The following is a 22015-nucleotide window of genomic DNA, read 5'->3' on the forward strand; positions in this document are numbered from 1 at the left end:
TTACAAGACATTTTTATATTATGTTATGTAAGTTATGTCACTTTCCACTAGGGCCGTATACTAACGAAAGAGTATTCGTATAAAGTAGGTATAATAACTTTTTGTTTACTACACTGCCAGCTGTTTTGGTCGCGCACAAATTTTGCCGCACACTTGAGGGTATTCACATGTTATGACATAATTCGATAGTTTGAAAAGTATATTAAACTGTTATTTAGTTAAAAATTAATATATAACGGCACAATTCAGAGCACACTTTAACAATTACACTGATTTTTAGTATTATAACGTGATAACTTTTCTTGTAAAATAATTAATTCGTAGGAGCAATAGTGCATATGTCAACTGTCAACTTTATATTGAAATAACTTAAAAACTACCTGACCGATTTCAAAAATTCTTGCAAAAAGCTATATCATTAAGTAACATAGGCTATATCTTTTTTTTCAATTTCACGCGGGCGAATTTGCGAGCACCAGTTAGTGCGATTTATATCTTACTTATGTAAGTTTAATTTTTATATGAGAAGAGAGCAGATGAGCTGTGGTTTTATTAATCCGATTTTTAATTAATAACGTCTTTAAAAACGTATAAAAGGAACAAGCGTCACAAACTATATTTCCAACAATGAAGCAATCAAACACAGTATAGAAACTGTACCACTTCACAACGCAATAAAGACATTTTCATTCGCTGTCACGTCTATGTTGTTACTATCGGACTGTAATTGAATTGTGAGTATTTCTCCCTCACAGCCGAGCCCTTCACGGGTCAGTCTAAGCGAACGATATAACGTACCAATTTAGACTACACTAAGCTCAAAAAGGGGTAATGGACAAAGCTACGTTATCGCTGAGTAACATAGACTTTTAAATTCTACGTATCATCCTCGCCATCTGCTGTTTACACGGAGCTTTCTGCCTTGCACAGCCGTGTTGTGGAACGGTTTGTCTGATGTGGTATTTCCAAACCAGTAAGACTTAGGGTCCTTCAAGAAGCGAGCCTATCATTTTCTCAAAGGCCGGCAACGCATCTGTAGTTCCTCTGGTGTTGCGGATGTCCATGGGCGTCGTTGACCAACTCTGTGTTCCCGCCGCTCGCTTTCCTTCTTTTTTTTAAAAAAAAAAAAACATGGGAAAAGTCGTGAGCAACAGCTAGTCCTATATACGATGAATAGTGTTTGAAATACGTTATTCATAGTCTATATATGACCCGAATATTCTCCAGTACAGAGTAAGAGGTTGGAACAGTTACATATTTCATGTCAACAATGATGAATGTGTACACTTGGTTAGTTTTATTTTGTGAAACCTTTTATATTTTTTGATAAAACAACATCCATTTAATGTACCACTTTATTATTAAAAATATGAAAATGAAGGCTTTCCGTCGTTGTCGGATCAAAAATTATTCTTTGAAGGCAATTATAAAACTAGATCAAAGAATTCGGTATAAAATTGAATTTTATCTCTTTTCATATAAGGTTTTTATAAATAAAATTACTTTATTATTAAACAATTTGTTTTTAACAATAAAAAATATAACACTGATAACGTAGCTTTTAACGGTGGTATAATTATTGTAATCGGCCCGGTAGTTTTTGAGTTATTTCAATATATACAAAGACACAAATCATTCCTCTTTATAACATTAGCTTGAATATAGACATGAATTGCATAGTCATATATTAAAGATGTTTATTTAAAAATAAATTTCGCCACAATTTAATGGCTACTGATTGTAGAAATAAACCATTAACTATCCAATGAATGGCATTTTTGTTAAAAGTTTGAATATGTATTAAAACTAATAAGATTTATAAATGGTAGGTATTAAGGAAGTAAAATATTCAAAAGGTTACGGCCAAATGGTAATTTTATAATGCGACGGATTACATTAGGGACGTCCTACAGAGAGATTTGATTTCAGTAATCTATATTGAAAGGAATCATTATTAAAATAAAATATTATAAGTGAATTTATTAAGAAATATACGAAATTGTAATAAACTCTACCCTTCACTTACAACGAAATTTACCTTTACAAATTATTTTCTTGATCGTAAATTAAATTTGCCTACTATCCCCTTATCCCTAATAATGGAATTACCCCAACATCAATTTCCCTTAAACATTTTACGGCACGTTATCAAAGCCATGGAGTTGTTATTAAGTTGTAAGTACGCTTTGTACTTAAGTCAAGTTACATCAAAGCTTAAACGAACGCTGTTGCTAGACGAAGCATTTCACAGCCCACGCAGAAGCTTAATAAAATTTATTACACTTACGTAAATAAAGAAGAATACTCAATTATCTATACTATTATAATAAAGCGTAAACACACACTTCTTTGTTGCCTAAGATGTCAGCAATTACAACATATTTTTGAATAGTTCTTTTTTTAATAAAAAGCCTTACACTTACGTCACGCTTAAGGCTATATATTTACACGCCGTTTAACTTAGGTGGTAAAAATATTGCATAAAAACTTTAATGTGGGAAAGAGACCATAAGTTGCTGCCAACATCAAGGAAGCAAGATTGCCAAGGTGTGTCATATCATGTCATTTTGACATTTGCTATTGATAATTTAACAAATGTGAACAATAAAATAAAATTTTCATAATTTCTTGAGGATAAAGTCGCACGGGAATAGCTAGTCTTTTAATATTTTAAATGATGTGTACAATGTTAACAAATGTATATTTTAAATCAGAAGGATTGAGGTGCATATAATATTTGTTTTCGTGCGGCTTCATCCGCATGAAATTATGAAAACGGTATTTTATTGTTTACACTTGTCAAATGCAAATATCAAAATTACCATTACAATAATAACCTTGGTTCCTTAATGTTGGCAGCTTGTAGTTTATGGCCCCTTTCCCACGTAAAAGTTTATTTTCAATTTATTTACCCCCTAAGTTTAATAGCGTGAAAATATATAGCCTAAAGCGTATCGTAAGTGTAGGGCATTATTTTAAAGAAATAATTATAAATAATTTAATAAAAATATGCTGTATTTGCTGACGTACTACGACACAAAGTAGTGTGTTTACGCTTTATTATATTAATATAGAAGTATAGACATTGTTGTGATCATAAATGTCATGAATTAAATGGTAAATATTGAACGAATTATTTTATTGATGTAAATGAATAAAGGGGTTTGCATGCAAATATCATTATACGCTTTTCCGGAATATTTATTTTCAACTTCGAACATTGCCACGTACAGCATCATGAAATTATGTTTGTTAATTATACGGTGACTTTGTTAATTTTCTCGTATACGTAGTTGTTGATTGGCTTGATCATTCACGTCATAATTTGTTTTCATTAATAGCGTTTTAAATGTAATAATAAAGGAGTTAAAAGCCAAATTAATTTAACAAGTGAGTTACCACTTATTTATCGCTTTTTTAAATTCAACTTTATTTTTAAAACAAGAAAACTATCGTACTAAAATTATAAGTGCGAAATTTTAGATGGATATTTGTTAGAGTTTGTTGCCTAAACGGCATAACGGATCTCGATAAAATTTGGCATAAATCTAGGTGATAGACCGAAAGAACACATATGTTACTTACTTTTGTTTTGTTTTAATTCCACGCGGACGAAGTATCGTGCGAAGCTAGTAGATTATAAATGGCATTAATTAAAGACGTCGAGAACATTCTAGACCGATTTATAGATTTCTAACTTTTATAGTATGACACTATAAAGAGGACGAGAATACTTAGAAATTAAATTAATTTTTCAAAAGTCCGAAATTTCAGTAACAATAACCTTTAACGCTAACAGTCCGCTACACGTCGTATAGTTAAGTTACATAAGACGCCTATAATCCTAATGAGTTCTTTTTGTAATCGCATCGAGAACACAAAGGCTAGTATTTCTTAGAGCCCAATCAAATTGTTTCCCCAATTGAATATGTCGCTTCTGTCCTTCCGATTCGAAGATATAAAGCCTAATTACTTTGGTCATCAATCTTAATTCGTTTTTATCTGACTGAAGATAATCCCCGCTCATTTAGAATTAACTTTTCTCGTGTAAAAAATAATGATGGGAATTTTACGTTTAATCAAAATTAGTAAATCACTTCCAAACCAGATAGTCCCAGTAACTGAGGAATTATAAGTAGGCGGAACATGCACAAGACAATGAGATAGTGCAAGGAGGCTGGGAATTTGGGCTACAAATTATTAAGCAAATGGATATATTCTTTTAAAAGAGAAACGAACATTTCTACGTGATTGATCGAAACCCTTAACCACTAGGCTACTGCAAATAGAACCGTGACATTTTAAAATTATTTTCTTCATAAATAAGGCAAGACAGATGTTAAACCGTGTCCGGGAGCGGCAGAACAGGAAAACCAACCTATAAATAAGTTTCTCGATCAATAATGGAACAATGGATTAATCTGTTTGTGTGAGGGACGTTACGTATTAGAGACAATAAAGGTTCAGTCCATTTTCTTTTCCCCCAAACGTATTAATCACTTTCCAGTAAATAAAGCACTATTTTACTTCTACAATGTTATTTATAAAAGATAAAAGCGAATACGAATCTAGATTAATAAACATGGATTACGATATCTATACTAATATTATAAACAGGAAAGATTTGTATTTACGGATTTTTGTATGTTTTGAAATAACTCAAAAACTATTAGTCCGATTTCTAAAATTCTTTCACCATTAAAAGCTACGTTATCAGGGAGTAACATAGGCTACTTTTTATAAATTTCACGCAGACGAAGTCGTGAGCGATAGCTAGTACTAAATAGATTCTCCAAAATCGTGGTATCCATAAGAAAATAGTATATTAGAAAGTAACATTTGTTTATGTTCTACAAATAAGTTTAAATTACTAAAATTATAACAATACGTTCACTTAACAATGCAGTTATCTTGGAACCCGTTGTTCTATTCATCCCAGCAAAGACTGATCGTTGCTACCTATGCCAAAAGTTGATTTCAAATCTGAGTAAGCACATCATACATCTATGTATAGGAGCTTATTTAACAGATTATTATTTTTAAAACAATTTTAGTAGTTATATAACTTTAAACTGTCGTGGTTTTTACAAATATAATGTTCGTAAGATACGGGTTTCTCACCACGATTGAATTGTTTAGAACAATTGTTAAATTTTAGTAGTATATGATAGTATATTCCGAATTGTATATTTTTTTCGTTTCATCATAACGTGCGTTCGGGTTTTCACGAAGAGACCGTGACTCAACTTGTTTTTCCATAATCTTCCATTGCGTTGGAGGATGTTTACTATAATATGTCTTAATTTGACCTACTTTATGACAAATTTCCTTTTAGATGCTTGTGATGTTTTCATAACAAATATTTCATTTTGTTCCAGGTACGAGAAAGCTGATATGATAAATATTTTATGATTACACAAATATCGTATACAATAACCAACTGTTTGTGAAATAATAGTTTAAAGTATTCATTCAAAATTACAATAAATAAAATCAAACGGTGTTTTTAAAGGTGCATAGATAATGACGGTGCATTAATTTCGTTACTTTCTTAGTTTTATATAAAACCAAGAGTAAAACAATAAAATCGTAATGTCGTCTCGTACCGGTCAACGTGGTACGTCGGTAGCGACCAGTCAGCGGAAGTACCGGTCCCGGTCCGCCCCGCGGTACGACATGGAAAAGAAGGCCAAGAAAAAGGATCTCCGTACATCAGGGACTAACAGTCTGGTATCAATACCAAACAGCATGAAACTTATCATGCTTAATAGTGGCCTCATCTCCTTTGGTATGTATTTTCTGTATATCTATAGTCATTACTTACATTTACCCTAGTTTGAATCGTTTATGTTGTTCAGATCTATAGTCATGACTCACATTTAGACGTAAAAACTGTTAAATTTTTACATGTTGATTTTTTAATATGACAATATTTACATTATAGGAAAATTGAAGCAGAGAGTTGAATAATAAAATGCAATGGATCCCAAACATAGTACAGGTTATCTTGGTACCTAGAATTGTGACCCCTACATATTATTTGTAATGTAATTTTGATTTCCGTTCATATCTTTGCTTGACTTTTATTTTCCTACGAGCTGTCGCACGCAAACTTCGTTAGCGTAAATTTGGACAGTTACATCATACATAGTATATCGTCTTCCTGAAATCTGGAATTTTTCTTTTGACAAACAGACACTCCAATTTTATTATATGTCTAGATACATAAACATACCCTTAGAGTGTTCCAGCACTCCTTATAACCCTATTAATTCAATGTCTAATGCCTATTAGTATTCCATGTATATTCATCGCGAAGAAATGGAATCGAATCCAGTAGCTACTTAAGATGTGCACGGACTTAAAATAGCCACGTTCCAGATGTAGGCAGAATTTTCCATTACGCTGCACCGCGCTAACGTCACTAATTTAATTTGATTTATTAAAGAAACGGGAAAACATCTAAACTGATAAATGCTGGATATGTTTCTTTAATTGACAGTAAATATTATTGAGTCTTTGACAACTTAAAATCTTAAATCAATTTGTACCTAAAGGACTTCACCTAACAGCAAAATTTACAAAAAAAAAAACCTTTCAATGTGGCTCTACATAATAATATACTTAAGCTACAAACTTGTAATAGTTAAATAATAAAGGACATGTTTTTGTGTTTTGTTACCGAGACCTTAGTGACGTTTAGAATAATATCAAATTGGAGACGTACTTAAAATAGCATGTATAGATTAAAATGCTTCCAGAAATTAAGTAATTTTATAAAAAACTAACTTTCACCCGCGACGCCGTCCGCGTGGTATTAAAAAAAAACAAAACTGAGTAGTCTATGTGTTCTTCCAGACCATCCTCTATATCTATACCAAATTACATCGAAATCCGTTCAGCCGTTTAGGCTACAAACTCTAACATACATCCATTCATCCATCTACACTTTCGCATTTATAATGTTAGTATGAATATGATTCAAATAAAATCTACATGACAAAGTACCATAAAAGTAACTAAGACAAAAACTGAACAAAGAAAAGTGAAGTGTTTACGTCTACGGTATCTGGAAACTTCGAGAAGTATTGAGGTGGCCACTCGAATACGCTATCAAAGAAATAAATCTGTTTCGAGCGCCTTGAATCGAGTTCATAGCAATGAAAGCCCTCGAATACGCCCTGTTGAGGTCAAGATTTCAAAGTAAAAGAAATAGCAATTAACAAAAAAAAATGGGTTTGGTTTTGTATTAAACTTATAGTGTTAGAATATTATTTAAAAGAGCAACCTTTCAGTATCTTTCAAAGATTCTAAGGACTGACATTTTAATTAAGATACCTTTTTAACTTATAGATTTAAATTAAGTAACCCTCTACAAGGTTATGATTACGCGAAATGTGTCAAGTTTTATGCGCCATTAACTGTGTAATAATAAACCACTTTCACCTTTAAAATATTCGCGAAATGAAATAATTAAATGAAAACCATTTCATCTGAACGTCGCGTCGACATTTTATCTTTTTAAATACAAGAACAAACACGAATGAAACTCAATATTTATATTTTGAAAATTCTCTCTTTGAATTCGCTAGTGCTAACTTTAATGGAAGTGCGAATGAATGTTGGATAAATAAATAAATTGGAATTCATATTTTACTAGGAATGAACCCAGAAAGAAATGAACCTGTCAAACAAGGTCTGTGTTGTCACCACCTATCTACTACCAATGGTTTAAGACAATTTGTCTAATGCTTTACGAAGATTTTATATAAAAAATTAAAGGCCCTTCTTTTCAATAATGAAAACATTTAATAAAATCTTTTTACTGAAATATAGCACTTTCGTAGCCAGTAATTACGACCCAAATTTAATTATCCAAATTTTTATTAAATTCGTTAATTTAATGTACGTGGAATATTTTCCGTTTAATTAACGAGGGCATGTTTTCTTTGCGCTCAATTTACCACACACATACGTGTTCAAAATTTCATAATGGGTTATACGATGTGTTTGTTAACGCGTTGGAAATAAGTGGATTTTTACGAGTAAATCGCTACCCTTGTCACGGATAATAATGTAAAAAATGACTGCCTCCTTCAAAGCATACCGGTTTCAGGTCTGCCAAGTCTGAATCAATTCTTACACTATACAACATAAGGCTTACTATCGAACAGCGACGTGAATAAAGTAAGTGTGGTTAAAACAAAATCGAAACGGTTTCACGAATGATAAACGACTCCCAATGTCTGCAATTCCGCACAACCCGTTTCAATGTTTGTTCAGTGCAAAATACAACCTGGCTGACAAGAAGTATGAATATAGCCAAAGAGGTTGCATACTGGCCACCAAGACTTGTATAGTTTGTTTTTAAAAGGATATTGTAAAAAACAAAAGAAAAAGCAAGCGTATTACAGGCCAGATGTGATCGATGTAGTTTTGCAATTATTTATTGTAAATAAGTTGAATTAAAAGTTATCTTTGATTGAATAGAAAAGTTTGTATTTTTGGCTGTCGGTAACAAGTTAAACAATGTTTACGTGCAACTCGAAATAATTTCTAATTATAAAACCTTAAAGAGTAGAAACCTTATATTTTCTTAATTATATCTTAATAATAGACAACTCGGCAAGCTTAATTAGCAGGTGCTCACGACTTCCTGACTCTTTGTCGCTTGTTAACCGTCGCGTTCAGCGCTAATTTGCAACTGACACCGGCCCCTTCCTTTGTTAGAAATATTCTGGGGAAGACACCTTTGAGATATAATTATTAGAAGAATGTTTTATCTTGTGTCGATGGTCAACGTACTGGAAGTGTCAGCTAACTTGGGGACATTCTATTGTTATTTAACAAAGCAAAATAAAAGAATTTGATTCGTAGAAGGTTCAGAGTTTTCGTCGAACGTTTCAAAGTTACGACATAACTAGCTTTCGCCCGCGATTCTGTCCGTGTGGCATTAAAAAACAAAAGTAAACAGCCTACATTGTCTTCGAGACTATGTTTTATACATCTATGCCAAATTTCATCCAGATTCGTTAAGCTATTTAGGCTACAAACTCTAACACACATACATCCATCGATCTATCCATCTAATCCTTCGCATTTATATTAGTAATGAAGTAAGATTACTTGTGTCATTCTCATCCTTGATGTATCTTAAAAAGTGTCATTAAAATCATACATTTTAGGCTATTCATAAATGACGAATGTAGCTTAAAATTGTTTTAAAAATACTCGGAGAACGCAATATAACCGGGTCAAGAGAATAACAAAAGAAAACCTAGGTTGAAACACGGGGTAACTCGTAGTTTTCTAAAAAAGCGTGGAAAATATGATTTTATTTAATTTTAAGTCCTATTTGAATTGTAATAAGGATCTTATTACGTACTGTTATTCTTAGTATACAATCCTAAGTACCATTCAAACCATTGAGAATGTTTTTAAACAATTATAAGGAGTTTTTTCCTTATTTTCAGCTACTTTAGATTTATTATTAACTCTCTACATTATTAAAACGATTAATTTTAAAAATTCTGCGGATTTTTTTTACAAAAAGTTTCGTTCTTCGTTACCTTCCTATGTCAATTGAGGGGCCAATAGCCTACTGGGGTACGGACTACTGATTTTGAGGTCGGGGGTTCGAAGCCCGCCATTCGACTATCATAGTGAACCATATCGTAAGCTTAGAGCTTAGTTGGAATGGTTAAAGGAAACATTAGTAAATTAACAAAAATCTAGTAATGTTTTTTATAAAAAGAATAATTATAAAGTAATGTAAGCTAAAGTTATCTAATTTGTACCTTTACAATTCTACAAATAGTAAATTAACCTATACTCACTAAAAATACTGAACATGAGAAGCTTTTAAAACGTGTAGAAGATTTTCTTCGCGTGTTGATTTTAGCTAAAAGGGTCTGTTAGTAAGGAGTAAGGACATTTCAAAGACGGTTCTCACACAGCGCGCCGCCGCCGGGTTCCTTTACAAATGGGCCACAAAAGCAACTAAACACGAACAAAAGGGAAATACCAAGTACTTTTATATCTTTGCCAATTAACTTGTTTAGACATTTTGATTTAGGGAATTTTAAAATAACATAATAGTACTTTTAGACAACTTATTTAATTGATACTGTCGCTTTAAACTCAGAGCAACACTTCTCGTCACGACTCAAGTTACGCGCCAACCTATCCATACTTCTAGTGACATTGACAGCTGTCAGCTAGAGACGTGACGTTTATGCCGATAATCTAGAGTTGCGCCAACTCTACAGCACGGTACTAATTTTGTTCCTAACAGTACCTAACTACATTTTAAAAGAACACAGAGATTCCAAATATCAAAGACTAGGTTTTCGCGACTTCGCTCACGTGAAATTAAAATAAATATAATAATAGTAGCCTATGTTATGGTACTTACTCATAAGTTACCCTTCTAATGGTGAAAGAATTTTTGAAATCGGCTCAATAGTTTTTACATGAACCGAATACATACAAAAATACAAGTCTTTCCTCTTTATAATATCAGTATAGATTGAGATATAAGCATTTGCTCAGAAGAACAAAGCAGAAGAGAATATAACATAGAGTCATTAATAAGATTCGAAAGCGTTTTATTTTTAAACTTCTTTAGTCAGACAAAAATACTTAAATATAATATACAGTCGGATGCTTTTAAGTAAATTGTGTTAAGCGATCACCCTATATAGTCGCCATTTATAATATAGCTATAATATAGTTCATAATATCTCCTTCCCGTTACGTATCGGAGATGTTTGACTGACCTAGTTTGTGAGTGGTACGTGTAGTGCGGAGCAAAACGTCGCCACTCTGACGGCACCTCTTGTTTATTAGGTCGTATTGAACGTTGCCCGTTCATTTCATTACAAACTAGAACAAAATGTTATCTTATAATATAGTCATATACTGTACATATTTGATATACATATTTGAGATAAAATTTCAAATGAAAATGCCATTTCAACTTACATAAGTAAGCGGTTATTTTTTAATCACCAGAAAATTTTCGGCAACGCATCTGTAGTTCCTCTGATGTTGCGGATGTCCATTGGCGTCGTTGACCACCTTTGTGTTCCCGTCGCTCGTTTGCCCCTTCTCATATAAAAAAAATATATAGCATTAAGGGCCTGTCCTACCAAATTGTAAATTGATAACAATCGAACGTGTAAAATATGTTATGGAAATATCGGATTTTGTTCCTTTATCTGACAGTGACGTCATTTTTAAGCTACCTGAGGCCAGTGTTGGGACAGGCCCTAACTGTTACAGATACTGATCATATTTCTATAAGATATATATTTTTAAAGTTCGGTAATGACTTTATAATTGTAGAATAAATATATGCTTTGCATATATCGTATAAGTATTCTACATTACCTGTTACTTCTTTTTTGGTATACTTAAAAAATAACTGATAGCATCTACATTAGTCTTGTACGATTTATAAATTAACATATCCAGACCACATTTATTTCGCAAAACATTAAATTCTGTCTACTCTAGTAATGTAATATACCGTGATAGTTTACTTAATTAAGAATTCATTCGTGTATATCGAACCATCAATATCCGGCATTATGAAACACCTACGTTAGCAGGGGAGTGCAAATAGACCATATCTCTCGCAGGAGGCGGCCGAGCGATTTATGTGATAGACGTAAACAAAGCCATCAGTTAGCTGTTTACTTTCTAAGCCGTATGCGGCGCCAGCATCGCTATATTCTGACAAGGTTATGTATCGTTCGTTTGTATATAGCCTTGATTTATGTTGATTTTAAAAAGATACACAAATGTAGAAATCATACTAATATTATAAATGCGAAAGTTTAGATGGATGGATGTTTATTAGAGTTTGTAGACTAAACTGCTGAACGGATCTCGATTAAATTTGGCATAGATGTTGAGGATAGTCTGGAAGAACACAAAGAATACTGGTTTTCCTTTTTTTAATTCTACGCGGACGGAGTCGCAGGCGAAAGCTAATAGAGGTATAATAGCAATATGTAATATACAAGTACTTTAAAGTTTTTTTCAAAGTACTTCTATATTACACTGTACTTGTATAAGCTGCGAACTATTTAAAAACCCTAACTAAGGTCAATGGCGAGGTGATGATGAAGAAACCATTCAGAACGGATTCGAATTGAATGACATCATTCTTTGACATAATTTAGTTTGTATGTCTTCGTATAGACTGAAACACGAATTAACTGGCAATGTTGAATAGTAAACGAGTAATCGCTGACCCAGGGCTACCACACACACCCATACAAACCGACAGCTATGATTGTGTGGTAATTGAAAACCTCAATATCACTCGAGCGTGAGCTAACCCTCGCGTATAATCAAAAATAAAACAAAAAAACTGTATTTTCCATTTTCAGACAAGCCAAATGCAGTATAGGATTTTGTAAAGCTTTTTATAAACTCGCTTCAACCATCGGTATTATTATGCTGGGTCACGTAAACGGAACGTTAGAGTTTTATACAAATAGAATAAGCTAGACGCCACCGATAGCTGCCGTGCGTGCCAAATACACGAAACTGAATACCAGTGCAGATAAACTTTGATATACTTTCTATAGTACACTAGAAGTGTATTCATAGTTCTTTTTTTACACGTCTGCACACGTAAAGTAATTGTTTAACCAGAAATTTTCACAGTACGGAGAAGAGTGCAAAGAACTTGTCAGCCAAATTCCAAAGCGGACCTCGGCTAATCGTGGTTGGCAGTCTCCCAAAGGTCGGACAACTCATACTCCGTAATTTGGCTAACTGTTATCACAAACGTTACACGAGAACATTTATAACAGTAAAGGTTAAGGCACCTTGTGGTTAGTCATCTGTTATTCTCCTTGTGCTATTTCGAAATGATCATGACCGCTCGATTCCCGGAAGGTTTGCGGTCTTTGTAGAACCAGAAGTAATATGTTTGATTGTTACTTGTAAACGGCATTCCCGACATTTGTTCTTTGCGTTTTCCTATTTACTATAGCAATGATTTTGGATCTTCAACTTCATTAATGTGAATCAGCTATCGCGTAACCATTTAATATTCTGTACTTAACAAACATTTAAGTGTTTGATCAGTGTTTTTTTCACTAATAAATCGTAAATATAATGGTGACTCTGCTAGCCGCCTCCTGTACGAATATTGCTGTCACGCTTTTTTTTACAGATATAAAGAAGGATGACATTATTTTTTTATACTGATGTTGAAATGTTCAAAGAAACAAGAAGATACAATTCACTATGTTGATTATAATAAAATATTGATAACTTATATGCAATAAAATCTTAGAATTATCTGAAGTGCAAAAACAATAAATACGACAAGTTAGGAATTGCAAAAGGAAGTAATAGAACGGGGTCAAGTGGATAATAAGGGAGTAGCGGGATTGAAGATGCAGGAAATAGTTTCTTAGAAGCTCTTTCAACGGAGCTTTTGCTTTGGTTTCCGACGAACTTGCGATATGCTTCAGATATTTGCAAAGTTTTTCTTATATAATATTACACTTATTATACAAGATAAATTCAAAGGTACACTTTGAATTTGTCTACATTTGATATTCTATTGCTTCATCGAAAAGAAAATAATTTTCAAAATACTAGTTCAAAACATATTGTTATCTCTCTTACTCTGATAGAAATAACAGGGACAACAATACTACGTATGTTTTATTAAAATTACTGTAGTTGAATAATACGGTTATATCGTTATCATTTACTAAATCTATTTTTTACTTCTTATTGTTACTAATATTATAAATGTGAATATTTATATGGATGGATAAATGTTTGTTACAAGGAATCTCCAGAACGATACTCTGAATCTCGATTAAATGTCATAGAATCTGGACGAACACATTAGCTACTTACGAAGTTTTTTAAATTCTGCGGGATCGAAGTCGCAGTTAAAATTTCTAATACTTTACTACGAGTATGTTAATCGAAGCATCCTCTTACATTGTATCACAATAGAATATCGAATGTATCTCCCATATTTATTCTCTAGAAATTATATCCTCAGCGATATTTTCCGTTTTCAATAACGTTGGAAGTACTGATTCTACGCACGAATAAATAAAGCAATATTGAGAACGTGTCCTTGATCGACGTTCAAATTGTTTCATTCCTCAGACATCTGTAGGCTGGTGGCGTTCGTGACGGAATACTAATATTTTATTATTTTAATATCACGACCGCTACTCAAAATTCGGAGACATTTCATTTCATTTTTCAAGTAAGAAAAATATTTTAATAAGTACTTTACAAAAGAGATCTTGGATTTATCTTTCAAAATTAATTCAAAACTGCAAATCATATAAAGTAAAATAAAAAAAAACATTTAATCTTATCAACACTACAACACAATTAGGAATTAGAAAAAAAAAAGAAAGTAATTAAGTAACAAATAATAAACACGTAATTAAAGGGCGAACGAAAAATTTAAAATGAGTATTGCTATGCTGAGCGGATTGGATCCTCGCTGTAAATGCTGGATGCTTCTAATTGAAGTACCTAGCGCTGATCTTCCGCGAGAATTGAATAAAATGTACAGATATAATCATATTTTCTTCAAGGGGAATGAAAAAGCGTACCACGTTTTTGGTTATGACCACCACCACCATGACCACATGACGAATCGATTAGCGAACAGCACTATAATTTGTTTATGAGATATCGTTATTATGCTCTGTTATTTAAAAAATACTGCCATTTATTAATCTAATTATTGTATTACAGCAGCTAGTTATGAATAAAAAAGTTCCCGAAATAGCATTGAAATTATAAATTAAAAACTCTTGCCGGAGTGTAATTTTCACACATGTTTTCCCCCGCGGCGCCGACGCTCGTCACAAGAGCCTCTCGACAACAATACGTGTACACCCCGCACGTTTTCATTCAGCTTATCCAACTTATTAAATTTACATAACATTTTTTCCGGTTTCATTCTTTATAATAAAACTATGAATAGTAAAAGACGTCTAGTATAAGTTTTTTAGAAGTATATGTAATGCAAAATAAATAAAAAGGAAAGATTTGTAATTTTATATGTATTGAAGTAATTCAAAACCTACTGAACCGATTTGAAAAATTCTTTCGCCATTTAAAAGCTACGTTATCAGTGAGTAATATAGGCTATATATTTACAATGTTATTTTTTTTTTCAATATTACGCGGATGAAATCGCGAGCAACAACTGTTTATAAATATTATTGGGATCATACATAAATGTCTCATCAAGATTTGTACCTTTGTGTAGACATTTAGTGTCACGTTTTAAAGTTCAATTTAAAAAATGTCGAAGGAATACATTATTTATTAAAAATGCAATAGATTCAATCTAGTTCAAACCTTGTCAACAGTCGGATACAAACAACTTCACAGTCAGGCAAGAACGGCATTAATTCAACAGCAATAAAATAACAGTAGCTATAATTACGAAGTATCTAATAATAACAAGCCTTGAGCAAAAGGCAAAGGAAAGTTGAGACTTTTCTGTGAAGTCTTTGTGACGTTGAGGATAATTTAAAAGTAACCTTTGATGAAATATTTGCTTTTTTGGGTTTTTATAATTTCCACTCTGTCTTGTTTAGTTTGTTATTTCATCCGTCCCTTAATGTTTGAATAAAGGACCTTTAATAAATACACTTTTTCAATAAACCTTTGGCAGTTTTATTACTTTCTTTTGGTTTTGTCAAATATTTTATCAACACATTATTTGGTTACTTTGACTTTAGCACTGCAATATAAAGCCTGCTACAGACATCAGTTCTACCAGACAGAAATTAGTCTGTAGCCGGTTTAAGGCGGTGTCAGCTGGTTTCACAGACTTTGCAACATATAATATTGTTAGCAAAACCATTCTCTATGAAACACGCAGCACAAACATAAACACAATATAATTCAATCTAAGTCTGAAGCCGGATACGAGTGTGTTTTATTCATAAATTCAGAGGAGATTTTCAAATAAACAAGTCTTACAGGTTATACATTTAGCAGCGTTTGTTTCGATTTTTAAAAAGAATAATAGTACTTTAGATTGTATAGGAATGGCGAGCTTTTTGCTAAACTAAAAACTAATAAAATATTTTAACAGTGGTAGTGTCCGCTTTAACATCTTAGTACGAATGGGCCGGCACGCCCTGTGTAATACCACGACCACACAGAAAACAGGCGTGAAGTGGAAGCAATTCCGCGTTTCGTCTGATGAGTTTGGTGCCGGAGGCCTAATTTTAGTCCCTTTCCCTTTCCATCCCTTTCTTAAGAGGAAAGGATGGGAAGGGGAAGTGGATTTGACGGTGGAGGAGATGCATAAGAAGGGGAAATATCCTCTTTATGTGCATGTCCTCCTCCGTCGTATATGGGTAGGCAACGCATCTGCAATTGCGGATGTTTATGTGCAGCGGTCGCTTTCCATTTCGGTGGATTCAGGTGGCCGCTTGCTCGTTTGCCACCTTATGTTATAAAAAAAAATTATATTGTTTATAAAATAAATATATTGTATCAACCTAGGACTGAAAATAATTAAAACAGTCATTTGTTTTCCCGTTGTAAGAATAGAATAAAAAGAATAGTAAAAAAACAATTTAATAACAAAAAGAACTCTCTTTTCTCATATGTATTATTTTGTTAAGTGCTTTATATGTTCTCTTAATATTTGCTATTTTTTATATAACAAGGAGTTACGTGTTTCATAAACTCCTAAAGAAGGTTAACCTTGCTTGAAAATGATACAGTCTAAACGTAGGTGCCCACAGCAATATTTACATCACAATTATGAGAAAACCATTTTTGTATCTATTTTTACAACGATAATGAGAAAGATGACAACATATTTGTACAAAAATATTATTATTTTGAGTTGTGTAAACCCATTGTAAATTATTGTAAGTATATATTAATCTAAGCATGTTTATATTTGGAAGCAATTGATTTTTTTTATGCTGCTAAAAAAATTATCTTTTGTTCCATGTACCATGTTCGATGTACAACAATAAAGGTAAGGCGTTGTGTGAATTTTTAACCTAAAATAACCGTAAATTAAAAAATTATATGTTAACAAAATTCCGGAAGTTTTATGTTCATAATATAAATCAATTTGATGTTATCAATTAATTCTTAAATATGTAATCTCATGTTTTTACTAATCGTTTTTTTTTCAGAAAAGTTTAGCTACACTTATTAAAAAATCGGTATTAAAACTTCAAAATTTAAATCTAAAACAACAATATATTTCGGCAAAAAATAATATATCTTCTGACGGTCGGAAGTTTTAACCAGTTTCGTGTAAATTGATGGTTTTAGGTTAAAGTTCAAAATGTCATGACACTTGTCAAATGACAATAATAAATCATGACAGTTGACAACTAACAAAGTTATCACGGTTAATAATTGAATAATGTATGGTTTTATTATTTACAGACCGAGTGACGTTTAGACCAGAGCGTAAGTTGTCGGGTTTGTGCCGATATTTGTGTTTAGACGGATAAAGCGAGCTTTTAAACGCTAGTATAGAACTAATGCTTGCTGCTGCCTTTGTAGAACGTTTACAAACGATAAATACGGGCGATATTTAGAAGGACAAAAATTGGCGTACACTTTTACAAATAAATTTAAATTCTACTTAGTGAATCGTCATCGGTTATAAGTATGGGAGCAACAAAAGGAATAAGCTGAATCATTTCGTAAAAAGAAATGTAAAATACCTTTGTTCGGCAGAAAAGAAGCCTTTTAAAAGAGCCATTACAATCAATGGCCGTAGACGTAATGGCGGTAAACACTTCATACTGAATATGGACTACTTCTGGCTTAAAATAAAATTAATACGAACTCAGTTACATTCGAAATTTAAAATCAAAACGTTATAATTGGCATTTAAAATTGTAAAATTTATTTTTAAATAGAGAGACGGCATCGGATTTCTCCGGTAATAAGTAGAAATTAATATATTAAACCGCGCATCTGCTTGTTGTGTAAGTCTGTTTTAGAATTGTTTTAGATCTAACATTCGCTTGTAGTAGTGCTGTAAGTAACATATAGTTACAGCCAATTAACATCAGCTTCAAAGTATACGTAGAAAACTTCATTACCATAAAAAACGTAACTCAAAGAAACAGGTACAAGTACACATGGTTTTAAGAATTTATATCGCATTCAATCACATAATAACGGAAACGGATTCAAGAAAACTTAAACCTACGTATTTTATATCGAACTAGCTGTTCCCATGCGCCTTCATCCGCATGAAATTATAAATGTTTTATTTTATAGTTTACACGTGTCTAATTATCAGTAGCAATGTCAAAATGACATGACATGACAAAACTTGGCAATCTTGCTTCCTTTCCACATTAGGGATTTTATCGAAAATATTTACCTCCTAAGTTTAATGGCGTGAAAATATATAGCCTAAAGCGTGTCGTTAGTGTAGGGTTTTTTTAAGTAAAAAAAGAATTATTCAAAAATATGCCGTAATTGCTGACATCTTAGGCAAAAAAGAAGTGTGTGTTTACGCTTTATTATAATAGTATAGAAGATTTATTTTATTATGTGGTAGAAAATACGAAAAGGTGATAAAATCTAGACACACATGGGTCAAGAGCGAATATGAACAGTGTTAGCCAAAGAACCTGCTCTATCTTGTTTTATTTCGCTTCATCTATAAGAGAAATATTCCACAAATGAATTTTAAAACATCTTCAAAAATTAATAAATTTCTATAGAAATATCGTTTCAGTTAGATATAACCAATTTATATTTAGAAGTTCTCTATTTTATTACATTTATAACGAGCCCGCAAACTTCGTTAGCGCAAATTAGGCCCACACATACGCCATTTTAACAGCGCGAAATTAAAAAAAAAGCCTATATGCTTATCAATGTCAGCTACTCTCCAGTGAAAGTCCCGTCGATATCGGCCCAGCCGTTCCGGAGATTACACAGAACAAACGCGGCTTGCGGGCCGACAGGCAGACAGACAAAACATTTTTAAATACGATTTTCGTTATGAGCAACGCAAATACATCATCTTCCCGAAATCTTCTTTTCATTACTCAAAAACAAAATTGGAGTACAATTTTATTATATGTATACTTAGATTACTTACAATATAATAACTTTTTTTTTGTTCTGTATATCGTGCAATTAATTTTGTATCTTCATTAGCTATTATTATACAAACAAAGATGGTCCTAATTTTAATCCTATTGTGGTAAATGTAGATTATAATGTCGCAGATGAGATGGGGATAAGCCGATGGTAATAAATCGCCTTTAACACAACACAATAATAAAATACCATACGAACCTAAATAAATATATTAAAAGTAAGAATTTTCTTAACCAGTTTCAGAATTAGAATTTGGATACAATTTTTTGAGTGATTCAAAAAATTAAACAAATTAAACGGATTACGGTTAAATTCGTTTGTTTATTGTTTATTTTTAAATAAATAATTATCAGCAAATCGTAGTATATGTACAGAACCCTTCATGTCTGTGGACAGTGTACACTTATTTACAATTTATTGCTCTTTGACCATGTTCCAATTTCAAGGGAAATTCGCTGTCTTTGTTAATTTACATTCTAATATAGAACAAAACAGAACTTTTTTCAGAGGTTTTGTAAACCATGTTGCATGTAAAATATCAAGTCATAAATACTTAATACAAAAAATATGAAAAGCCTTACCGAAAATGGAATAATAAATATCAGAATCACATTCTATGAAAATGTCAAAAACCTCTTTTCGAGGACTACGCAATTTCGCTACAAGTAGCAACTACGCCCGTAGATTCGTAGCGTCGTAGCAACGTAGCATTCCCTTATCTCTAGTCAAATACCTTTTACAAATTGAATTTCAGTAAGAATGTATGTTGCTGCGAAAAATTCTAAGTACTCTGTGAACTTTCGCTCACAATTTCAGCATTTTAATTTTTTGAGAACTTATTTTTGCTACATTTGAAGTGTGCAGGGAAAAAATACCTTATTTTATAGTAGTTAGAGCATATTTTCTTCACTACATCATGGTAATTACGCTCATATATACAAAGAAAACTGTCAAAGATGACAAAATATTAACAAAGTTAATTTTAATTTATACAAGCTTTAATTTTAATATCATTATTGTTCTGGGGCTTAATTATGATAATCGTCCCGTAGTGAAGTGTAACATCGGGTTTCCCGAAGCCCGTGTCGACGGTGGTCAACCACACGCGGTTACAAAATCCTTTCACATATTTTCCCATTAAAGCTTTTAAAAGTATTAAAATGTTATGTAAATGAATATTAAGAACACTTCGTGTATTACTGAAATAACCGAATAAAAACATTTTGAATTTTTTAAAACAGAATTTTTAGTAGCAGCGAAAATTGACTGCAATTATTCATAGTAGCGAACTTGCATCCCGATAGTCTTTTACTTTTATGCGTCATTTCGTTTGTCGTCTCGCGCCATTCATAAGAAAATTGGCAACGGTAACAAATTTTTACGTTTCGTAACAACTTATTTATTACCCTAACAACAGCATTTACTTTTACAACTCTATGATATGAATATTTATATTGTAGTGCTGTGCTGCACTTCGTTTGGGTAACAAAAATAGAGCCTTGTGGCACAGTCAATTGGAACAAAAATAAATAGTTTTCTTAAAATATTGTAAAAAACAATAACAACGTATATTAGAACACAGAAAGGTTGGCCATCTGATTAATTTCAAATGCTCTAAAGACTGTATTAAACAAAGAAAAAAAAAGGCTACACAGGAGGTTTTAATGTATATTAGAACTTGTCTCTCTAACATAGTTAATGTTATTTGCTAAAACTGCGTCGGAAGCCATCAAGAGGAGAACGAATTGGACAGACATTTCTGCTAATAAAGGCATGGGCAAGAGATGATTCGCAATTGTTTGGCGTGCGCCAAATGACGTCAAAGGAACGTCGGCAAACGTTCCGTTGTACTCCTACGTCATTGTCAATGAAAACAACTGTTGTTTTTTTAATAATTAAGTATTTCTGGATATCCGGCTCTGGCTTTTACACTTTCATACTTGCTTAAATGCCAATTTATTTAAGTAATATAAGCTTACTTTGTACTACGAAAACACTATATAAAATTACAAGACCATCTACTAATTAAAATCGTTGTATATCACTGGTTAGACGAACTAATTGTAGTTGTATGAATATTAAAAATATAATAAATACCACAGCAATGCGAGCTATGTATAGATAAAGAATTTCTCTTCCTCAGTGGACGATAACGGATCAATATCAGAAACAATACCGGACCGCCCCGTCGAGCTCAAGAACTTCGCGAAGCTTTGCGAGCAAAGAAGAAAATTTCCAGTTCTTTATAAATTAGAATTTCAGGTAATACATTTTTAATCTTGAAGATGTAGATATTGTTATGTGCCTTACACTGGTTTGTTATTATTATAATGTTTATTCAATTGGTTGATTTAACTTTATAATATGAATTTAGTTAATTGTTATGTACATTGGCTTTACAAGTTTATTGCCATTATGATGAATAATATTGGAGTTAATAAGGTTGTTAATTTCAGTACTATTTCCCAACAGATGGCAGTAAAGGTAGAAACGCATTCTTGTCGACATGCAGCAAAGAAGACGAATCTACATAAAAATCAAAACCAGAAAGTATTACCTTGTAAGTGTGCCTTTTCCTCTTCTTGTTTACAACTTTAGTATCAAAACGAAGGATACCTTCAGTTACCTTCAATTTGCTTCTGTAGTAAATGCAAAACATTTTAAGAAAATAAAACAAGCGTTTATGAAATCAGTTGTTCAAAAAAACTATTTTTCTTCTATAAAATTTCATTCCTTTCGCTCAATTTGTTGACCGACTTCCCAAAAGAAGGAGGTATTCAATTCGTCGGTATATTTATTTTTATTTTTTTTTTATGTGTGTTACGGCATAACTCCGCCGCTAGTGGACCGATTTGGATAATTCATTTTTTATCCGAAAGGTAATGCT

At 32.4% G+C, this 22015-nt stretch overlaps 1 protein-coding gene across 2 annotated transcripts in view; it reads left to right on the forward strand.

The window, feature by feature from the left end:
• LOC106102402 (receptor-type tyrosine-protein phosphatase kappa) overlaps positions 1 to 22015 on the forward strand; it is a 60009-nt gene that overhangs the window by 30990 nt on the left and 7004 nt on the right. The window contains exons 2-5 of one of the 2 annotated variants that reach the window (XM_013281863.1): positions 5379 to 5788; positions 17443 to 17466; positions 21272 to 21390; positions 21601 to 21688. In XM_013281863.1, the coding sequence (XP_013137317.1) occupies positions 5593 to 5788; positions 17443 to 17466; positions 21272 to 21390; positions 21601 to 21688 (427 nt within the window). In that variant the 5' untranslated portion in view covers positions 5379 to 5592. The remainder of the gene's footprint in view (positions 1 to 5378; positions 5789 to 17442; positions 17467 to 21271; positions 21391 to 21600; positions 21689 to 22015) is intronic. The other variant, XM_013281864.1, reaches the window with a different exon arrangement.

Source organism: Papilio polytes, unplaced genomic scaffold (assembly GCF_000836215.1).
Source record: "Papilio polytes unplaced genomic scaffold, Ppol_1.0 DF823923.1, whole genome shotgun sequence".
Classification (NCBI taxonomy): domain Eukaryota; kingdom Metazoa; phylum Arthropoda; class Insecta; order Lepidoptera; family Papilionidae; genus Papilio; species Papilio polytes.